This window comes from Dunckerocampus dactyliophorus, chromosome 12 (assembly GCF_027744805.1).
Source record: "Dunckerocampus dactyliophorus isolate RoL2022-P2 chromosome 12, RoL_Ddac_1.1, whole genome shotgun sequence".
In the NCBI taxonomy this organism is placed as follows: domain Eukaryota; kingdom Metazoa; phylum Chordata; class Actinopteri; order Syngnathiformes; family Syngnathidae; genus Dunckerocampus; species Dunckerocampus dactyliophorus.
This window is the reverse complement of record NC_072830.1, coordinates 13899229-13921488: the sequence shown is the minus strand read 5'-3', so window position 1 is coordinate 13921488 and position 22260 is coordinate 13899229. Positions and strand designations below refer to the sequence as shown.

The 22260-nt window shown below is 39.6% G+C and overlaps 2 protein-coding genes across 17 annotated transcripts in view; both read right to left on the bottom strand.

Annotated features, from left to right (window-relative positions):
• Nucleotides 1-22260, bottom strand: part of LOC129191387 (muscleblind-like protein 1) — a 202595-nt gene that overhangs the window by 153889 nt on the left and 26446 nt on the right. The gene's annotated exons all lie outside the window — the stretch shown is intronic.
• Nucleotides 5531-17498, bottom strand: aadac (arylacetamide deacetylase). Its single transcript, XM_054794693.1, has 5 exons — nt 16409-17498; nt 15103-15331; nt 14249-14318; nt 11773-11944; nt 5531-10155 (listed from the first exon to the last, which is right to left on the bottom strand). Exons 1-5 carry the CDS (start codon nt 16547-16549, stop codon nt 9529-9531), a joined length of 1239 nt encoding a protein of 412 aa, XP_054650668.1. The 5' UTR covers nt 16550-17498; the 3' UTR covers nt 5531-9528.

Genomic DNA, 22260 nt, shown 5'->3' with positions numbered 1-22260 from the left:
AGCGACGCAACGCTATGGCATCACTTGCAAGGGACCTACAGGATGTCGAACTCCAGAGAAGAAGCTCTAATTTGCTGAAAAGAAAAGGTGTCTACATTAGCTCGCAGCTGCAACACTACTATTACTTGCCGACGACCAGGAGTGAATGCAGAAAGAAGGTGGGATGACCCTAACTAGGAAAAGGAAAGCAGGACAGTGTGGGTGAGGACATGGCTGACTAGAAGGCATCACTTTAGGCATTATGATCAGTTTGTTTGGGGGCTGAGGACGGCAAGCATGTTGATATGAACAAGACACACAGAGCTGGATCATTCTACCACAGGGGTGTCTAAATGTTTGGACGGTGAGGGCCACATGGTGAAAAATGAAAGGAGGCAACTTTCCCATTTTGATATTTTGTAAAGCAACACATGTAGATATGCTAAAAAGTTATATATATTTCAAGAAAATACTGCATTTTGTCAGATAGGTGAAAAGGCATATTGTTAGTATCAACTTCACTCTTTGCTCTTTTTTCCCATTTTTTCTGTTTTTTTTTCATTTCTTTCTCTCAAACACACTTTATATTTTTTTTTATTTTATTACATTATTCTAATCATATTTTGACAGTATTCCTATAATATTATATATTTTATTACCCCAAGGTAATTTTTAAAAAAATCCAACTTTATTTTGTTTTTCATTACTTTTTTTAAAACATATTTTGTCTTTAATATTTCAACTCAATGCTACTAAAATGAAATTTTTCCTTATATTGCGAGTTAATTCTTGTAAAATTGCAACTTTTTTCTCATTAGAATCATTTTTTTTTACTTTGATTATATTCTTGTAAAATTGCAGCTGTGTTTTCTATTTCTTCTGCTTTTTTTTCCACCAACTATTCTAACTAATTATGACATTATTCCCATATTTTGACATTATTCTCGTAACATTATAACTTTTTCCGCAACCTAAATTTCCAAAAATTACAACATTTCTTGTTTTGTTTGTTTGTCATATTACGACTAAAAAAAAAAGTTTTTCCTTTAATGTCTCAACTTTATGCTACTAAAATGACATTATTTTTCCTCATATTACATTATTCTCATAAAATTACAGATTTTTTCTAATAGACGATATTCTTGTAAAATTACTGCTGATTTTTCCATTTTTAACTTTTTTTTTAATTTTTTTTTTTTTTATTAAGAACATGACCCTGGGCCGCACTGAACACAGACATTCTACTACAATTATAACCCGAACCCCAACTCTTTGATACATACCAGCCACATTGTTTGCCAATACGTTGCATTGCGTTCATGACCAGTTCACGCAAGTGGCACATAGATTATGCATGCCACGCTGTCCCACGCACATTACACATACTTCACACCTGTTTGTATGTATTTACTCATTGGCAGGCGTACCACTGCGGGGACAAAATTGGTGCAAGTGTCAAGGCGGCTTAAGGAAGAGACGTGTGTGCGAGTTGAGCTGCATACTGTGTTGGAACTGAGCACTCATGTTGGCAATAAAACTTCAAAAGAGCATCAGTCTCTGTGACTCTCCGGACGCTACAATATGGAAGTCGTGTGATATGAAAGAGGCCAGCAGCAGCACCACAGCATAATGGATGACTAATAAAACTGTCCTTGAGCTGTCTTTAATTTAAAACACTTGTTCCTTCCGTGTTTGTAGTATTTTAACAGAAAAATGCTATTGCAATTAGGGGAGTGAAGTGGAAGGTAAATGCACAAACGTGCGAAACCGACTTGAACAATGCTGAAATCAAACCTACGCATTGTTCTGAGTGACAGGAAGGGGAACTGTGACATTCCATTAGTCAGAGATTCAACATCAAAAGCTAAATTCATCTTGTCAGAATTTGGCTTGAGTGTTTCACACATGGACACAATCACTTTTATTGGCAAATGTTTGCCAAAGCTGAAAGCAAAGTGCATACTTTTAGAAAGCCGTGTGTGTACTCCCAATACTACAAAAGTATGAGCAAAGAAAGAAAGTGGTTCCGCACATTCCATACCTTATGCAAGTATAATCCATCCAGCACTACGCATTTTTCACACACAGTTTTTCCGGAGTCATCTGTCTTAATCCATTTCACGTTACTGTTATTAGCACTGTGCAGCGGTGAAGGAATTCAGGAGCAGGTGGGCTTGAAGCGCACACATTAACAGCTGAGACCAGGGGTGTCCAAACTTTTTCCAGCGAGGGCCACATAGTGAAAAATGAAAGGATGCAACTTTGCCACTTTGATATTTTGGTGTGTTTTGTTTCATTGTCCTTCTGCAGAACCCAAGTTGGTTTCAGCTTGAGGTCACAAACAGACGGCCGGCCATTCTCCTCCAGGATTATTTGGTAGAAAGCAGAATTCATGGTTCCATTTATCACAGCAAGTCTTCCAGGTCCTGAAGCAGCAAAACAGCCCAGGCCATCACACTACCACCACCATATTTTACTGTTGGTATGTTGTTATTTTTTCTGAAATGCGGTGTTACTTTTACGCCAGATATGATGGGACACACACCTTCCAAAAAGGTAAACTTTTGTCTCGTCAGCCCAGAGTATTTTCCCAAACGTCTTGGGGATCATCAAGATGTTTTCAGGCAAATTTAAGACAAGCCTTAATGTTCTTTTTGTTCAGCAGTGGTTTTCTTCTTGGAACTCTGCCATGCAGGCTGTTTTTTCCCCACAGTCTTTCTTATAGTGGAGTCATGAACACTGACCTTAACGGAGGCAAGTGAGGCCTGCAGTTCTTTGGATGTTGTTGTGGGGTCTTTTGTGACCTCTTGGATGAGTCATTGCTGCGCTCTTGGGGTCATTTTGGTTGGTTAGACACTCCTGGGAAGGTTCACCACCGTTCCATGTTTTCACCATTTGTGGATAATGGCTCTCACTGTGGTTCGCTGGAGTTCCAAAGCTTTAGAAATGTCTTTAAAATCTTTTCCACACTGATAGATCTCAATTAATCTAAGTTAAGTTTTAACAGGAGGACCAATCGCTTTTTCACACAGGACCATGTAGGTTTGGATTGTTTTCCTCCCTTAATTACAGAAAGTTTCATTAAAAAACGACATTTTGTGTTCAGTTGTGTTGTCATTGACTAATATTTAAAGTTGTTTGATGATCTGAAAAGCAACACATGTAGATATGCTAAGAAGTTATATATATATTTCAAGAAAAAACTGCATCTCAGCTTTGTCATATAGGTCAGAAAGCTGGCTTGGTATGAACTTCACTCTTTGCTTTTTTTCCCCCATTTCTGCAGGGTTTTTTTTTTATTTTCAAAATTTTTCAACTTCTTCTTACTTTTCTTTTTGTTATCTTATGACTTTCCTATAATATTTTGACTTTATTCCCATAATATAACTTTTTCCCCAACCCAATTTTCCAAAATGGTATTTTGTTTTGTTTGTGTCTCATAATATTACAACTTTTAAAAAGTACCGTAGTTTTTATGTTTCAAATCTATGCAACTAAATTGCCATTATTTTTCCTCATAATATCGGAAAACCGCAACTTTTTTCTCATTAGGATACAATACATACAGTATGTACATTATCAGGGATGTCACAAGACATGAGATTGGGTCTACAGGACAAGAGCGTAACATTACTTTTAAGAAAAGTACAATGACAAAAATCTAAAAAGTATATGACAACATATTGCAATCTTCTAAAATAATTTCTACTACGTTACATTCTTCTGCACTCTGTGTGGATGCTAGCCGCCCCGCCGCCACCCACCGAGACAAAGAGACCGCATGACTGACAAAAGGGCTCTCTCCGTTCATGTTGTTCTATGAAACAAACTCGGCAAGGCACAGAGTGAATCCTCTCCCTGCCTGTTTGGAGGCAAGTGGCAAGGAAAACAGACACGCATGCTCATGGAAATATATTTAGGCTGGCAAAATGATCCAGTTCATTTTAATTTATTGTGTGATTAATTAATTTCTGTATTATTATCCCAGGCCTAGTGCCCACGAGACTGAACGGGCAATTCTGTCACATTTTAATCTTGCGGCACAAGATCTTGTGACACCCCAAATATATAAATATATATATTTTTGACTTTATTCTTATAAAATTGTTTTTTTTTTAAATTTTTTTAAAATATATTTTTATTTTTGTTTTATTTTTTAACTATTTTAACTTCTTGAAAATGTTCTTCTTGCAATTACGACTTAATTTCCACCACATTTTGACTTCATTCTTGTTACATAACTTTTTCCCGCAGCAAAATGTAAAAAAAAATACCACATTATTTGCTGTTTTTTTTTTCTTTCTCATAATTATCATAGACTAAAAAAAAACAACAACATATTTTTCTTGAATATTTTGACTTTACGCTGCTAAAATGACATGATTTTTCTTCACGATATTACATTATTCTTGTAAAATTTGGACTTTTTTCGTTAGATCACAACTTTTTCTCGTAGTATTTTCACGTTATTCTTGTAAAATTCCTGCTGATTTTTCCATTTGTAGAATGTGCCACGGACCAATACAGTGTTAAAACAGCCGCGTGCTTCAAGAATAAGACAGTGTCATGTACAAGCGGACCACTCCACAGTTCTACTTCAAAAACAAAACGGAACTTCTAAGGATTTTGACTGACCTCTGATGTGGTCAGATTTGGGATTTCAACCCGTAGGTAATAAGGGACGGCAAATGAATCTGTTACATGGCCAGCTGTTATTATATTAACGGTATGTTTAAAGCAACATTTTAAAATTCTCACGTCTTGGAAGTGTGAAAAGAAGTTTATCAATGTAATATGGTATGAATACGTTAAAACAAGGCAAATGCCAGCTAGCAATGGTTAGTTGCGGTTAGTTCCGCTTAGTTGCTGATGCCATTTAAGAAAAGAGTTTGGCTTCTCAAAACAATATGCGTTTGAAAGAGTAATACTGTACATTTGCGTCATAAAAATGCCTCCTTGAAAAAAAAATCTGACTTCACAAATCACTCGGTTACTTTTTGTCCCGGCGTATCAACGGACGTTATCGCCTGTTCATTGTTGTGTATGTGATGACGGTGGCTGCGATGCTCGCATCTTCATCCGCTGTGGAACACAAGATGGTTACGACGCGAGCCATCATCACATAACACAGCAACGGACAGGTGATAGTGCGCAGTGATACGACGGAAGGGAGAAAGTAACGCCCGGCGATTGTGATCATATTTTTCCAAAATGGCCCCAACTAACCAGAACGACATTCCTCATCACTGAAATCTGTCACTGTTGATGGACTACACTGCTGATGGGGACGTCACACAGCTTCATGTCAACAAACCCCAACTATCCCTTTAACTTAACCCCTTCAGTATGTGCAGGGAAGTCAATGGCGCCCACAGGCCAAATGGACAGGAATGAAACAAGGAGACAAATCACCTCATGATTTGGGGCCCTGAGGGAAATATGCATCTTTACAGAGGGGTGCTGCAAAATTCCTTGCAGTAAAAAAACAACACAAACATGACTGGAGAGCTGTGTTCCATCCTGAATGAATTACGATTGACCTCTTCTGACACTCAGTTATTTCCTGTTTATTGATCAACTGTTAAAAGTTCAAAGCAACGCACTGGCACCACAGTAACCAAATCATGCATTGACAAAAGACACTCATGCTGAAAAGTTTGTATTTCTGGGAGAGGAGCCTCAAGGAAAAGGATACTTTTTTTTTTTATTTTGTGTCCGAGTGCTTGACCCCCACTATGCAGAGACAGGCATGGGTGGTGGAAAATAAAAATACTTAAATTCATCAGGTGCAGGAAAAACAACAGAAAGCGACAGAGGAAAGCGGCTCTGTGAAAAAAACATACACGGAAGACTCGGCAGTAGCAACAGGTCAGGGAACCGTCTAGGTGACAGCACAGGCGAAGTGCACTAAGGAAGCAGGCAAAGAGACAATGAACTTGGGCTTTTAACCCCCACAAATTGTAATTGCTGCCAGCTGAGCAACAAACCACTGGGGTGAAACAGCTGCAGCTTCCCCCCAGCAGGAAGTGCAGCACACCAAAATAAGAGCGGAGGACAGGAAGTGCTGGCTCCTGTCCCTCGGAATATCCCATTTTGCCCATCCGCAATCCTTATGTGAGACATGAATACATGTCTTTTTCTTTTCTGTACATTCTAAAGATAAAAACAGCTAAAAAGAGGCAGCTAATTAATGTACGTAATGGGACACATCTACTCCACCAATAAAGCCTTCTGAAAAAACCTCCAAAAAGCACCAACAATACTCCATTTACATAACGTGACCTACATATTCACCAAGCCACAGCAACACTGTTATTATTATTAACATTGTTAAGCCCTATAACTATTTTAATGGCGTACATACTTGTACTAGCCGGCTCGCAACAAGCTTCACCACACACTCGCTCACAACGCCTGAGGCCACTACGGAAAGGTATGCCACTGCTGCTGTGTTTTTACTTTGAAGTTTGGAAAAGGTGACGCTATGTGTAGCGTTCATTTATATGCTGCTATGTGAAATCAATGTACCCAGGCAGGAAGTCCCAGTAATGCTTCAAATGATGAAAATACAGCAAAATACTGAAAGTAGTACATGTTACTACATGGCCACAGAATGGATATAAAACCATAAAGCATTTTCTAAGAAGGCTTTATAGGCGGAATAGGTGAATCCCCTTTACATGCATTATTAGCTGCCTAATGCTAGCAGTTTTTCACTATTTAGAACGCACCGAAAAGAGAAAGATGTGTGTTCATTCAGGATTGTGGATGATGGGCAAAATTCCAAAAAAAAGTGCAGTTTTCCTTTAACTCCCAGGTAGGTATACTGTATGTACCTGGTCCTGGGCCAGAAAGGGAATTGTTCCCAAAGCTGTAAAAGTGAAGCGGCAAGGAGTAGAAGACATCATAACCCTAAAAGGCCTTGTTGGGGGTTTGGGTGTTTTAATAGCAGGCTTTAGAGACAGAATATGTGTGTCCGATTACGTGCATTGATTAGCTGCCTCTTTTTAGCTGTTTTTATGTCTTTAGAACGCACAGAAAAGAGAAAAAAAGGGGGGAAATGTCTCACATAAGGATTGTAGATGATGGGCAAAATTCCAAAAAAAAGTGATCTTTTCCTTAAATATGGCTGCAATATACTTTTTAAAGCTGAATATGAAACATGCTTCACATGAAATGCTCCACATCCAGTCACTGAACTCTTCTGCTCACATCGCTCATGCTCTTTCCAGCGCGTACGTGTAGGAATGTCTGACGCCCTAATGAAACATCAAGTTGTGTGGTCTTCGGACAACATGCAATACAGTAATAAAGATGAATTTGACAAAGTGCTCAGCTGTAGCTGACATATACGGTGCGATTTAATCAACAAAATAAGACTCCTGTTCTTGTGGCAACTACCACTTTATTCTGTGTGTGCTATTAAAATATAGTCTGACTTCTTAAACTTTACAAGCCAGGAATTATAATAATGCTAATAATAATGGAAGTCCTATAAGTCTTGGGACACCTTAGCTCCTTGTCACTTAAATAATCAATCAGGACTTGCTGTACTTACCACGACAATGTGTACAATTCCATGCTTCTAACTTTGAGAGAACAGCTCCAAGAATGTTGGGTTCTGTTCCTCAGTGAACAAAGCAAGGTCTGTAAAGTCATGCTTGGATGTGGAAGAAAGCCATCAAACACCTTTGGGATGAACTAAGACTGAGAAGTTGAGCCAGTAGGCCCTCTGTCAGTGTCTAACGTTAATGACCTCTCAACTCACACATGTTCTTGTGGGTGGACGGCCAAACCTCAACACTCCAACATCTTGTAAAAAGCACAAAAGAAGCTGACAATATATTGCCATATCGTGTATAACGGCAATGGATATAAAATCAGGTGCACTCGTTCCTCGTTATATCGCGGTTCGAATGTGATTACTGTTTCCTGGATGACTGTGGCATATTCTTAGTACAAAAATATTGAAAGGCAAGTTATATCTAATATGCCAAGCCGACATGTCATGGCTGAGATTGCATGAAAAAAAGGTTCTCCTCTTGTTCCGTGTGGAAGTGGTAAGTTTTTGGCTTTTTTGTCCTCCTTCCCCACTTACTTGAAACACTTAAGTTTAGAATATGTACACTGGAGAGGCTGACTAGTTAGCTCGCTATCTTGCTATGCTAGCGGCAGCCGTCTTTTGTCCATGCAGTGATCCCGTAGCCTGCACAATGTGGTGTAAACAAAGAATAATAGGAGTGAAAAAGTGATTATCGGGGTGTTATTTCAAGACTTCAGGGACCTAATAATGGAAAGTCATAAACAGGTTTTCTATGCTGTAACTAAAAAAATATTCTGTTTATTAATATTGAATCCTACTGCGCAGAAATTCGCTTCTCGCGATCAGGTCTGGAACCAATTAGCGGTGTTAAACGAGGGACAACTCTAACAGGTCCTGTGGTGGAAAACCAGAGCAGAAACTCATTGGGAAGCTCAAAAAATGTACTATGTAAGATGTACAAGCCTATGACAGGTTTCTTCTGTACATTGGCCAGCACATATTAAACCACCCCTCGGAGGCCAGTCCCGCTATTTGAGAAGCACTTTAATGGCTCTCTCTAACTACCTTTTTTTTTTAGGTTTAGAATGTTGTTTTCCATACCATTTTGCCATTGGTTGCCTTTTTTGACAAAATGTACATTTGTTTTCAATTTAGAAATTGTGTTTCTACAGTCATCCCTCATTTATCGCTACTAATTGGTTCTAGACCCGACCACCATAAGTGAATTTCCGCGAAGTACAATTCAATATTAATAAATTGAATATTTTCTTAGTTAGAGCATAGAAAACCTGTTCATGACTTTCTCAGTATGGGTTTTAATATTATTAAAGCCCTGTAGACATGAAATAACAGTCATTTTTACACTCCTGAGCTAACTAGTTAGCCTCACCAATTTACTTATTCTAAACTTATTTCAAGTATTTCAAACAGAGTGGGGAAGAAGGAGGAAGAAGCCCAAAAAAATTACCACTTCCACATGGAATGAGAGGAGAAGCTTTTTTCCACCCCCATTTGATCTCAGCCATGGCATGTCGGCCCGGCTCTGCTGGCTCAGTGAAAGGTAATGAATTCTAACGTCACGTCTCATAACAGTACTGATGCCTAGTGACCACAACGCTACATACAACTTCTCATTCAATATTTTTTGATTAATAATAATATGCCATAGTCAACCACGAAACAGCCATCACTTATTCATTATTTTTTGAAAAAGCACGATAAAGTGAAGGAGCGATATTTGAACCGTGATATAGCGAGGGGTGACTGTACTTAAAAAAAACAACAACGATGCGACGTCCTGTAATTGTCAAATCTTACAATGTCATAAAAATGTGACAAATATAACAGATGCTAAGTTAATTCATAATACGTATATTCCATTTACAGAAAAATACAGCATAAGCAAAATAAAATAGAAGATGAATGCCAAATTGGGAGCAATTTGCACCCAACAACACACTAGTGCTTCATTGCAGAGCAACTGGATTAATCGTTAAAGTTTTATTTTACAAGTTTTCCTTAAGCCATTTCACATAGTTGTCCGTCATGCGGCGAGCAAGGAGAAAGTCAGTGGGCCACACGGTGAACATCAACGCTCCATGAAATCCTGTGTCGTAGTGTTCATGTGTCACCTCGACACCCGCAGTGCGAAGGCGTGTGACGTACATGATCCCGTCATCTCGTAGAACGTCATACTCACACGTCAGAATGTAGGCTTTGGGCAGGGAGCGCAAGGCTGTGTCTGGAACCAGCAGCGGAGATGCCCTCGGGTCAGCTAAAGACCGAGATGGTGCGCTGGTTCCGAACTCTTGCCCTGCCTCCCCTTGCACCACAGCGGGGACACTGTAGTTGTACTTCCTGTGATACGTTTCAGGCAGGAAGGCGCTCCAGTTTACAAACTTAAGCAGGCTGGAAGACTCTGGATTGTTGTGTGTGTTGGCCATCATGGCTCTGAAAAAGGCTTTGTCGCTGGTGAAGTACTCACTCCAAAATCGTACCATGAGGGTGCGTGGTAAAATGGGCATGTCTTGATTCTGTTGGTAGGATGGCGTGTTAAGGTCCAGCGCCTGGAGCACAGGGTAGATGAGTGCTTGGGCTTTCAACTGAACCTGTTGTGCAGGGTCCTTCAGCAACTGTAAAAAGTTGAAAACCATTTCAAAATTACATGACCAATTGAAAAATGGCAAGAATTAGACATTTTGCACTGATGGATCTTAAGGAGGTTCTACATAGAGCTTCAAAATGCAAAAAGAACAAATGGGAGTGAGACAAAAAACCTTTTGAGTAAAGAATTTATTGTAAACAAGCATAAAAGTGAACTAGGCCCTTCATAACTGATAGCCATTGCTTTTGAGGTTGGACGCAGTCATTTGAAAGTTATTCAAACATTATGCTGGTTATGGAACAAAGAAATCAAGTTTTAGATCCAAAAAAAATGTCACCGGCCCTGACCCGGAGGATCCCATTGGCTGTCCATCAAGACACGGGACCATCCTTGGCCCAAATGAAGGTTACTGGTGCCGAGTGCAGTCCAATAACCATCTGCCAGAGAAGGCTTTTAAGAACAAAAACGTATTTAAAGCCTTCTTCATAAACGTCACAAAATTGGCCGTTTGGAATTTGCAGGAGAGCACCAAACATGAGACATTGAAATGTGGAAGAAAATGTTATTCTCTGATGAGAAAAAATGATAGCGTTCCAACATTACTGGCATGACAAGGAAATCCAACCTGAGATGTTTTTCACACAGCACAGTAGAGGGAACGCCATCATGATCCTTCAATGGAACAATGGACCTTCAGGTTGTGCAGGGGTGTCAAACGGAAGCTGGGTATGTGGAGATGTTGCAGCGGGCGTCCCTCATGACTGAAGGCCCTAATCTGTGTGGAACTAACTGGCTTTTTCAACACTTCACAATGCCCGCCTGACATAGGACTTCTTCCAGAGGAATAAGATCACTCTTTTGGACCATCCTACGTGTTCCCCTGATCTAAATCCATTTGAGAACATTTGGGGATGGATGCCAAGGGGAGTTTACAAAAACGGACATCAGTTCCAGACAGTGGATGCCCTCCGTGAAGACATCTTCACCACCTGGAGCAACATTCCCACAAGCCTCCTTACTGAGTCCTCTTCTGAAAATGTTATTTCTATTTTAGGGGGGTTTCGGATTTTTTGAGCTACGGTCTTAAACTTTTGATCAGCTAATGAACAGCCTATTTCACTTCAATGCTTGTTTGCAATAAATTACTTATTTTTTCTTTGTCTCGCTCCCATTTCTTCTGTTTGCATTTTGAAGCTCTACTTAGAACCTCCTCAAGATCAAACATTGCAAAATGCTTGCAATTTTTTAAATTGATTTAAATTTTGACCAGGAGTGTATAAACTGATATCTTCTAGAACTAACAAACAGCATTACATAAAACATGTGTAAACGTTAAACACTGTACAACATAAATACTGTATACCTTTGCTAACAAATAAAAATCCTTTTTGCTAGTAGTCGATCCCACTTCCCAGACTTTAGTCTTCAATCTCATAATCTTTACTATGATCAGATATTGCCGTGGCTATCACTCACATTACCACTGTTTTATGCATGCAAATGTAGGTATTGTATTAGGTAAATTACTTGACTATGCTCGAGAATCACAACTATGTTACTAGCTGTAGAGTGTTCCGTTTACCACATCTGATGTAACCAATTCACCTTCTTGTGCAACAGAAAGTAAACATTCAATGAAATATACCTGCTGGGAGACAGCAGCTGCCAGGTTTCCCCCAGCACTGTCCCCGGAGACTGCAATACGTCCTGGGTCCACAGAAAACCGGGCGAGCACCCCTATCTGGAGAAAGTGTTTCACAACACTATATACATCCTCATATGGGACGGGGAAGTGGTGAGCAGGGGCAAGGCGGTACCTATAAAGGACAGAATGAACCCAGAAATGACATCTTTTTTGCAGAACAAGTCAAAACAACCTGGCAGAATATTCAAGAGTCTCAGGCTGACTTTGGAAATCTTCATTAGTCTCTCTCTCTTATGTGTTTTTACTGTTTCATCTGTCTGATCATATAGGTTCCCATGATACTTGAGTGACCCCACAAAATCATCCTGTCCTAAATTGATACAACAGCTCAAACCCACACCCAAATTATTGAAGTTACTGTAAAAGTTTTCAATTCTGATTCAGAAAAATTCTTCCATCCCGATGTTGTTTCCATCCTGATCTTTTCAAGTCAAGTCACATACTGTACATGGCGGACCTTCAGAGTGTGAAATTTTGAAACGATTCAGGGTACTCTTCATCAAGGACAATTGTGAAATTCCCCCAGCCCACACACTATAAATCACATACACCAAACATACATTTTTTTAATTTTTTTTTTTTTAACCAAGGGTTGACAAGTATGGACTAATGTCAGGAGGTGAGGCACAGCCTCAAAACCAATGATGATAAATTGTAACAAATATTAATATCTGTGCATTGAACAGTATTATGAATATATTTTCTGTATGATTCCAATTGTTTAACATTTTCTTAAATAAAAATGGCTGAATTTGCAAATTTCCTGATCAAATACAAGGCAGAAACCTAAGATGTGGCTGCCGCCAGCATCTCTCCATAGTGCGCAAGCCCAAACCGGTCTGAGTGCACTCAGTGAGTGCACTGAGGTGTACCATGGAGCCTGCCAGTTTCTGCACCGAGCTAGTCTTAGCTGCTAAGATACATTCTCAACACACAACATACTTCCGGCTTTCAAAATAAGAGCACTGTTTGCTGCATCTTGTCTAATTGTGCAAACTAAATATGGGTGTCATAAAAATATCTTACATTAATAACGTGATTGGAATTACATCGATGACTACATCTTCTTTAATCACGAGCATGGGCATTACAGTTTGTTGAAAATTTTGTAAAAATGTGTGCAGGGGTTGACTTCCCATTAGAAAAGTTAGCCAGGCTACATCCATTTCTCAATTACGAGGCACAATTGGCCAATGATGTGTTGCATCAATAAATGTAAGGATTTTTGCATTTATTTAATGGACATTTTATTCACTAACCCAAAAAGTGCACACTCCATGCTGGTAAAATAAGTGCAAAAGGTAAAAAACAGAATTCTAAAAAATTCAAATAGAAAAAAAAAATAAAAGAAATTATAAAGGCCCTAAGGATTATATAGTCAAACTCACCAGGAGGTGATCACATTTTTACAACAATGTATCAGCGCTTTTCCTGGAGAAGGATAGGTTGCATGAACTTCATACACTAACAACAGGTAAGAACACAAATGTTTTTCAGTTGATAAAAAAACTAAATAAAAAGGGAGTAAGAAGTATCAGAAAACACTTTTTATGACCAGAGTCAATTATTTTCCTCTTTTGTTGTTATCCTGTTAGTAAAATAAATAAATAAATAAATAAACTAGAAAAGAGTCAACAGGAGCCTCACCGGCCATGAACCTCACCACACGTCACCGGATTAATAAACTAGTTGTGTGTCAACATAAGTTTGAAATCCTTTGAACTTTATATAGTAAATGCACCTTTCAAATTTATGGCCATGAACAAATCACCCCCTTACGCAGACATGCCACTCTGGTGTTGGTAAAATACACTTACTAGAGGTGTCACAGGTTCTCGCCATATTAACCCGTGACAAGATTTCTTGTCCCGAAAAAAAAACAAAAAACTGTCTTGTAGGCATTAAGGCTGGATGTTAATAAATTAATTGATCACACAAAAAAACTGAAAACAAACTCGATAATTTTGCTGGCCTCAATATATTTCCATGTGCATGTGTGACTGTTTTTCTCGTCTCCAGACTCCTAACAGGCAGGAAGAGAGATCACTCTGTGCATTAGTTTCAGCACCTCGGGGCATTTGTTCCATAGAACAAAGGCATGAATGGTGTGAGTCCTTTTGTCGGTCATACAGTCTCTTTGTCTCGGTGGGTAGAGGCGAGGTCGCAAACATACACGCAGAGGGCAGAAGAGTGGAACCTCGTGAGGAGCAGTGTTAGGTAATGTAGTAGAAATTAAATTAGTACATTGCCGATTGAGTTTTCCATTGTACTTTTTTTTAAAAGTATTGTTAAAATCTCGTCTTGTCTTGTTCTTGCAGACCCAATCTTGTATCGTCTCGTCTCGTGAACTGAGTATCTAGAGACACCCCTAACACTTATTATGCAAAACTATGAAAAGAAAAAATACTATACTTACTCTACAGAGAGTATTACTGCGTTCAGCTCAGTGGCCAATTTTCTGGCTAGCAGATCATATGGACTCATGCCTGTGACAAAAAACACAACACAAAAGGCTTCAGAGACAACATAAACCACCACTGTGACTGACATTTACTCATTCCAGCATGCTGCAAATGAACCGGCTGATTCAGCCTCAACTAGTTTGCTTTCTAAAGTGCAACATGGGAAGTTGAGCTACATCTACAAAGACTTCCACAATGCAAACTCTTTATTCCGCATTACTCATCCAAGCAAGAGATTTTCCTATACAATTGAAAACATTTTAAAAAGATATAATTCCTCTTCAATGAATGTGAGAGTGAATGATTGTCTATATGTGCCCTGTGATTGACTGGCGACCAGTCCAGGGTGTACCCCGCCTCTCGCCCGAAGTCAGCTGGGATAGACTCCAGCATACACGCGAGCCTAGTGAGAATAAGCGGCATAGAAGATGGATGGATGGATAATTCCTCTTCACTTTTACCCAGCCCTATTTGGCATAGAAAGGGTTAGGATCAACAGATTGCAATAACAGCGTGACATGTGTCAAACTGAATGGTGTCTTAAGGCTTCTGCATTCGAGAGGCTGGGCACCCTCTGAGGTCCCCACCGTTGCAACAGACGGTGTGATATTTCCTCAGGAATGGATGGAAATGGATTATGTCTGACAGCTTTGTCATCCATGGGTCTATTCTAACCATTGTCATGGGGAATCTTTATAAATCTCTCAAATAACGCAATAATTTAGGCAAAACCAGGGGATTCCTCTCAAAGCATTACTTTACTACACTAAGTTGACTTTTACATTGTGTACCAATGGAGGGTACTTACGGGAGCTCCCCAAACACCATCCTCCACCATGCAGGTATATGACCGCTCTCCTGAGCTCTGTGTCGCCACTTTGCTGCTTGGGTTGGTACAGCACCACCTCCACCCCTTCAAAATCCTCCACAGTCACTGCGACATGTTCATCGGAAACAGGCACAATGTTTTCAATCAGTGTGATGAAGTACATCACTCCCATGTAGTCCTTCAGTCCTACTAACTCACTGAAGTCTGCCTGCAAGGCAAAACAAAACAAAAGGTAAATGTATTGAGAGTTTAAGCTATTCAACATGTTCTCACAGGATATCAATTTTCTACTGCTGATCTTGTCCAGCAGCACGAGCATCAAATGCAAAGTCACAAATTGTTTTAAAATAACCCTAAAATGTGTTCCCCCCCACACAAACTGCAGTGCTGTCACGTCTGTTTGATGATCTCTGCTCAGCAATGCTAAAGGGCTAAGTTAAGACAACCACAGAGGGAGATAAATGTCAACATACCCCTGCAGTCATTTGTTTTGATTAGTAATAATGACATTCTAAGAGCATGACTTATGCCTAACTATAAATGTTGAGGCCGGCATGAGGCTGATCAACTGATAGGCTACTCGTACCACAACAACCGCATGACAACAAACATGTTGGCTCTCTTATTTTGAGCAACCCTTTCAGAACACTTTATCTTTGTGCTTTTTCATCAATATTGGCCAATTGATGCATTTAACGGCATTGGTATTTACATAAAATTTATCATTTTGGAATTGTCAATGTCTCTGCTCCATAAGCTATACCACTTAAAAAAAAATACAACATCCTATAGCGTGACAACAGTGGCAGCTTCCAAAATATCATTGCCACATCCCAAACACTTGCAGAAAAAAAAAATAAATAATATAACTAAACTTCCATGTGAATGTACAGTGCATCAGTTGTGAATTTAAAACTATAAATAGACCTTAATGACTGCCAGGGGGATAAGAAACATTATACTGCATGCACATAAGAGTTTCGTTAATAGGCTCTATTATTAGAAGGTGTGAGCAGGACTATACTACAAATGGATTAGCATCTGACATAATCTGTGTGTAGCCGATATGTATAACCACATCAGCGAAATGCATTAAGACCATTTACAATACAGCAACGCCCTGCAGAATAAATAAATGTATAATGAAGCAGAATAGTTTTTCATTTAATATATCATTACATAGCTGTAACGGGGTTTTAAAGTGATATCAAGCATGAATGCACTTGATATATAATCCATAATATCTTATTCTGCTAGACAACTACAAGAAAACTTTAGTGCTTACCAGGTGGCTGAGACTTCTGAAGAAAGTGTTGGTCAGCATGAGTTTCCATCTCTCCTCTATCTCCTCCGGAATGGGCTCATAAACATAATAGGCGCTAAAGGAGCAGAGAGCCACGAATAAAATGATGCTTCCCAGCCTCATCGTGCAGCCTGCGTGTAAAAGAGACGACCCCCACTCAAGATTGCACACTCACTGCAATGCGCGACTCAATTTACAAATTGATTGATAGGTTTTCTTTTTTTTTTAGCACAAGTGTCTGCACGACTTGTTTAGTGTCCTTTGATAGTTGTAGGCGTGCATGGTCAAGACGAGAGTCTCTGTGCGCATGTCCCGTCCGGTGGCGCCGTCGCTGGGGTGGCCAAGTTGTAGTTGAGTGTGGACAAAAACAGAACCGCGCGCGCGCATACACACACACACACACACACACACACACACACACTGGAGGACGCTTACTCGGAAGGAACCGTCCCACCTTGGCCGGCTACGCGAATTCTTCAGGTGCCTCTGGCTGGATCAGATGCAGCTCTCGCAGTGAGTGGGAGCGTGGTTGGAATGATGCGCGAAGAGTTGCAACTTGTAATGGTGATGGGGGAAGTGGTGAAAAAACGGCCGTGGATTTACTAACAATATTCTTGTGCCATTCACACATACAACCCACGCGTTCAAACACCTTACAGGATAGAAGATACCATCATATCTATAAATGTGATCATACAATCATTATACAAAATAGTATGTTTTAGAGCTTTTGTTTTTTTTTTTTAAGTATGTCATAAAAGTGAGCACACTTCTCACATTTGAACAACCATTACCATATTAGGGACAATACCATAGAAAATAAATCTGAATATACTGTACTTTATAGCATGGGTGCTCACACTTTTTCAGCCTGCAAGCAATCTCTCTCATAAAAAACATATATGAAATCTAACCTGCAAAATTTTAAACTATAGTAAATACTAATACTAATTAGTATTTCACATTCACAAGTTTACAGGTAATCAAAGTAGCTTTTCTACATGACTAGCCGTTGCAAGTGAATGGATAACTTTTGTTACAGATATAGGCATCTTGCTGCTGCTGAGGCAAGACACAATTATCTTGGTACTCACTTGTGTTTCCAGCTGCCAACTATGAGTGGAGTCATTTTAAGTGGATGGTAAACCTATCCTAAAGTGTACCGTCATCCCTCGCCAATTTGCGGTTAGAATTTTGCGGATTCACCCTCACGGTTTTTCAAAAATATATTAAAATTAATAAATCATGCTGTTTTGTGGTGGAATACGGTGTATTATTATTCAAAAATATGCATACTGCAGCAGATTTTGCCGAAACTAAACATTTTCAAGCATAAAAATGGCTAAATGAAGTAATACAAAATACAAAAAGTAATACAAATACAAGGCATTCAGAAGACGCATTCAAAGACACTGAATGACATGTAGTATTCCACACTGGTCACTGGGACCAAAAACCACAGCTCTTAGTCTTGCAAATGAGGTGGAGCCAGGGCCGAGCCAGAACAATAGATGCTAACGAGCCAGTATCAGAGTCGTTCATACCCAACTACAGGGAGCTACACTTCCCCTTTGATCGGAGGTGCTAAGGGCAGGAGAGGATTAGACCACTACTGCGCTCTCTACCACTACTCCGTTAGTGTTTGTGAGGACATGCTGCTGTGAATGAGCGATCCGATGGGGAAATATTTCCACACACTCTTCCCGTGCGAGCTCCCCGCACCGTGAGAGAGCAGTCCGGGCACAGTGAGGGGGAACTACCGCTGTTGCTACGTAGCTGTATAGCCAACTGCCAATGTGAAATTAGCGACGGAGACGAATATCCAACATCCAACATGAAACTAACTTCACCAATCTTCAGAGTGAACCCTTTTGTCATCCAGCCTGTGCAGTAAAGAGAGAGAGGAAAACAAACACGCATGCACATGTGAATTTATCAAGGCCGAATCAAGCCTGTTTTACATTTGGTAACCTTCAGTGCTGTCATATTATATTGTTAATGGAGTTTATGAGAAGATTCTGAAATATTCTTTTGCCAACAGTATCCTCAGATGGCATGAGAAAACTGAAAGGCACTCTGGACTTCATTTAAATCTTTCTTCCCGTGCCATCATCATTTTTATTTGAGAACTCCTCAGAGATGGGAGGGGAGACGGATGCAGAGCACAGTCACCATGGAAGGGAGTCTTATGTGCATACTTGACAGTGGTTTTGTGTTGCTTCTAGAAACCACCAGCATCGGTTTTCTGTTGTTTGTGTTGTTATAGCTTCAAACCTTCTTCTTAGTGAGTTTAGATTAGCTAGAAATTAGAAAGCACCCCCTATCAGGCTATAGAGATGCTATAAAGAAACGCAGCATCCAAGGAGTGACAGGCAGCTCAGCGAAGCTGATCACTGCTGAGTGGTGGAATACTAAATGACTTCTTCAATACAAAATGATACTTCAGACACTCAGGGATTCCCTCTGAAATTCACGACCCTCCTCCTCCCCTCAACAAGCATCCTCCACTACAAGCTTGAGGGAAGATCACGTTATTTGGCTGGTACATCTTTCATCAAGCTCTTCACTCTGGTCACGTAAGTCAAGATGACGGGTGTCAGGGAGTGTGGGTGTGGATGTCTTCATCTACGCTGAGCCATGCTGTGCGATGCCTCGTGGACGCCAAACACCCTGCTGTGCATGAGGGAAAGCGTGTGCTTGCATCACCTTAGTGTGTGTGTGCTTCCTCCCACAAATGCATGTTCATGTGCATAAATTGCAGCCCATGTTTTACTCACATTTTATGTGCACAAACTTCAAATTATCACTGGAGGTGCATACAGTATATTGCAACGGCTTTAGAATTGTGAAAAGTTTCAAACTTTGTAACTTTTGAATATGCAGAGTCCCACCGGTGAGGCAATGCATGAGCAACATGACAAGAAGCAGTTGGAGGGAGGGGGTCTCAGCACTGTGTTGAAGGTTAGAAGAGTACTTTTTCTAACATGAAAAATAAAAAAAGGTTGTTGGCTTCCACATAACATATCTTGTTATGTATGAAAAAATAAGTAAAACAGTGTATGTACAATAATATTCAATAAATGATATATGGACTGCTCTGATGTACAGGGAGAGAGAGCTTGCTGAAGGCAGTTTAGTTCATGTAATGTGATTCATAAATGCCATACAAGTGTCAAAATAAGTCAGTCACTATACAGTCGTCCCTCGCCATATCGCCGGTCGAATTTCACGGCTTCACGCTATCATGGTTTTTCAAAAATATATAAACAAATCATGCTAGTTTTGTGGTTGAATACAGTCTACAGTATTGTTAGTTAAGAAATATGCATATTGAAGCATATATTACGTTTTTTTGTTGTTGCCTACATTACACATTTACAGGCATAAAAATGGCTAAATTAGAGTTTTAATAACGATTCGATTCACGATTCGTGGTTGCCGATATGATTCAAGGACGACATTGGTTCATTTAGAAACCAAAACGATTCAGTAGCTTTAAATCGATTCAGTAACTTTTTAGCCAAAAATTCAATCAGTGTGACTGTGAAATAAATACCTGGATACTGGACACTACAGGTGAAATTTCCTAGATTCCCGTTTTTTTTTGTAAGGGAATCAGGTAGAAATTATTAATGTACATACTTAAGAATAAATGATCAGTGAGTACAAAAAATAGTTAAAAATTCAATACAAAGGATGACCAGAGGGTGGTATAGCTTGTCATGATTAATTATTTAGTTTAAATCCCCCCTCTCTCTCTCTCTTTCAACAACTTTCTCACCTGTACAGGCCGAAGGAAGCAGAGGCTTTTTTTGGCCTAATAATCCTCCTGATAGGAGCGGTGAACGGTGCAGCAACTAGCAAGAATACACTGAATACATGTGCAGCGCACATATGTCAGGAATGTTACAATCTTGTGAAATATGTAAAATCAAGACTCTGATTAATTCTGTCTGATAAAATATGTCATGAACTTTAATTTGATAAGTCATTCATTTCTCAACCCCAAGTATTAAAGAAGTTAAAGCAATTTCATACCAGAAAATAGTGCCTTTGGTTCCCATTGCTTTAACATTGAGTCAAGACAAAAGCTGCGATCGACCCACATACCTTGGCAAGTGCAACCCATCCATCCATCCATCCATCCTCTGCCGCTTATCCTCACTAGGGTCGCGGGTATGCTGGGTGAGAGGCGGGGTACACCCTGGACTGGTCACCAGTCAATCACAGGGCACATATAGACAAACAACCATTCACACTCGCATTGATACCTATGGACAATTTAGAGTCGAATTAACCTAACATGCATGTTTTTGGAATGTGGGAGGAAACCGTAGTAACCGGAGAAAACCCACGCACGCACGGGGAAACTCCACACAGAGATGCCCAATGGAGATTCTAACCTAGATCTTCCCAATCTGTTGACTGTGTGGCCAACATGCTAACCACTAGGCCACAGTGCGGCCCTGGCAAGTGCAACCGTACTACAAAATATATCATAACTTGGGCTGTGACATTTGTTTTAAAAACTCAACAGTTTTTTTGATAATCAAAAAGGTCCAGGGAAGAAAATCAAGTGTCATAAATCAAATCAAATCAAATCAAAGTTTATTTGTATAGTACCTTACAACATCTCAATGGTGCCCTAGGTGCTTCACAAGAGTAAAAAACAGGTAATAGCAAATAAGAACAGGGTAAGATTGAATAAGATAAAAACAAATGAAACAACTTTTTTAAAAAATAAATAAAAAATACAGGCACAGAATCACAACTAAAATATATATAATCATCATGCGTCATAAGCCAGTCTGAATAAATGCGTTTTTAAAAGACATTTAAAAACCGTATATGTAGTAGATCTGTAGTAGATCATAGTACAGGTGGAAGGGATTTCCAAAGTATGGGGGCAAACGCAGCAAAAGCGCGATCACCACATTTTTTGTATTTCATCCTTGGGACTTCTAATGGTGTGTGTTGAGAAGAGCACAGAGCCCTGGAGTGGTGACGGACAGTTAAAAGCTCAGCCAAGTATGCTGGAGCAAGGCCATTAATGGCCTTGAACACAAATTAAAGGACTTTAAAATTGATTCTAGACTGTACCGGGAGCCTATGGAGAGAACGGAGAATTGGAGTGATATGGGCGTATTTCGCAACATTAGATTTTAATGAAATTTCATGTGCAGGTAGATATTAAAGTGGATTTATATCTTACATCCCTTTTATCTTATCCTGAAGCTCCGATCCATGAGTTTGAAAGGCTTAAAGTTGGACTTTACTTTTTTGTATACGAATGAAAATACACAGGATATCATAAGAAAAAATTGCATTTTTACGGACGTCCCCACGGACTCTCCTAATCAAGTGCGCATGCACAGTGTTAGGTGTTTGCATCGCTAAAATACGGGGATTGTATCTGTAACATTTCTACATTGGTGTTTTTGACCTGGACATGGCACGCTGGATGATGACATCATTAAGCATCACTGCTACTAGACTGTAAACTATCCTCCAGAGGCGTACAAAACTTCCTTACTTTGCATATTGTCCTCATAAATGTCACTTAAAAAGAAGTTTTAAATAAGGCCAGTTGAGTTAAATATGAATACTGAATAAAGTGAATGAACTGACCAAAAGAAGAAGACGCGAATCAACTGTATTTCACAGGTCAACTACAACTCCCATGACCGCCACATACCCGGGAAGACAAAGACATCACCGACAGGCAGACTGTAATGTTCAACGTCTTTATCATTAAAAGTGCTAAAAAGTAGCACATCTGTATAAAGTCTGCCGGTGTTTAAATTCAATGCTTCATTTCCTAGTATCGATTCAAT

Bases quoted from the DNA above. Each gene is read 5' to 3' on its own strand.
- aadac (XM_054794693.1), bottom strand. From the start codon at position 16,549: ATGAGGCTGGGAAGCATCATTTTATTCGTGGCTCTCTGCTCCTTTAGC. The intron at 14,319-15,102 runs GTAAGTACCCTC...TTTTTGTCACAG, and splicing joins ATGGTGTTTGGGGAGCTCCC to GCATGAGTCCATATGATCTG. The intron at 10,156-11,772 runs GTATATTTCATT...AACTTTTTACAG, and splicing joins CAGCTGCTGTCTCCCAGCAG to TTGCTGAAGGACCCTGCACA.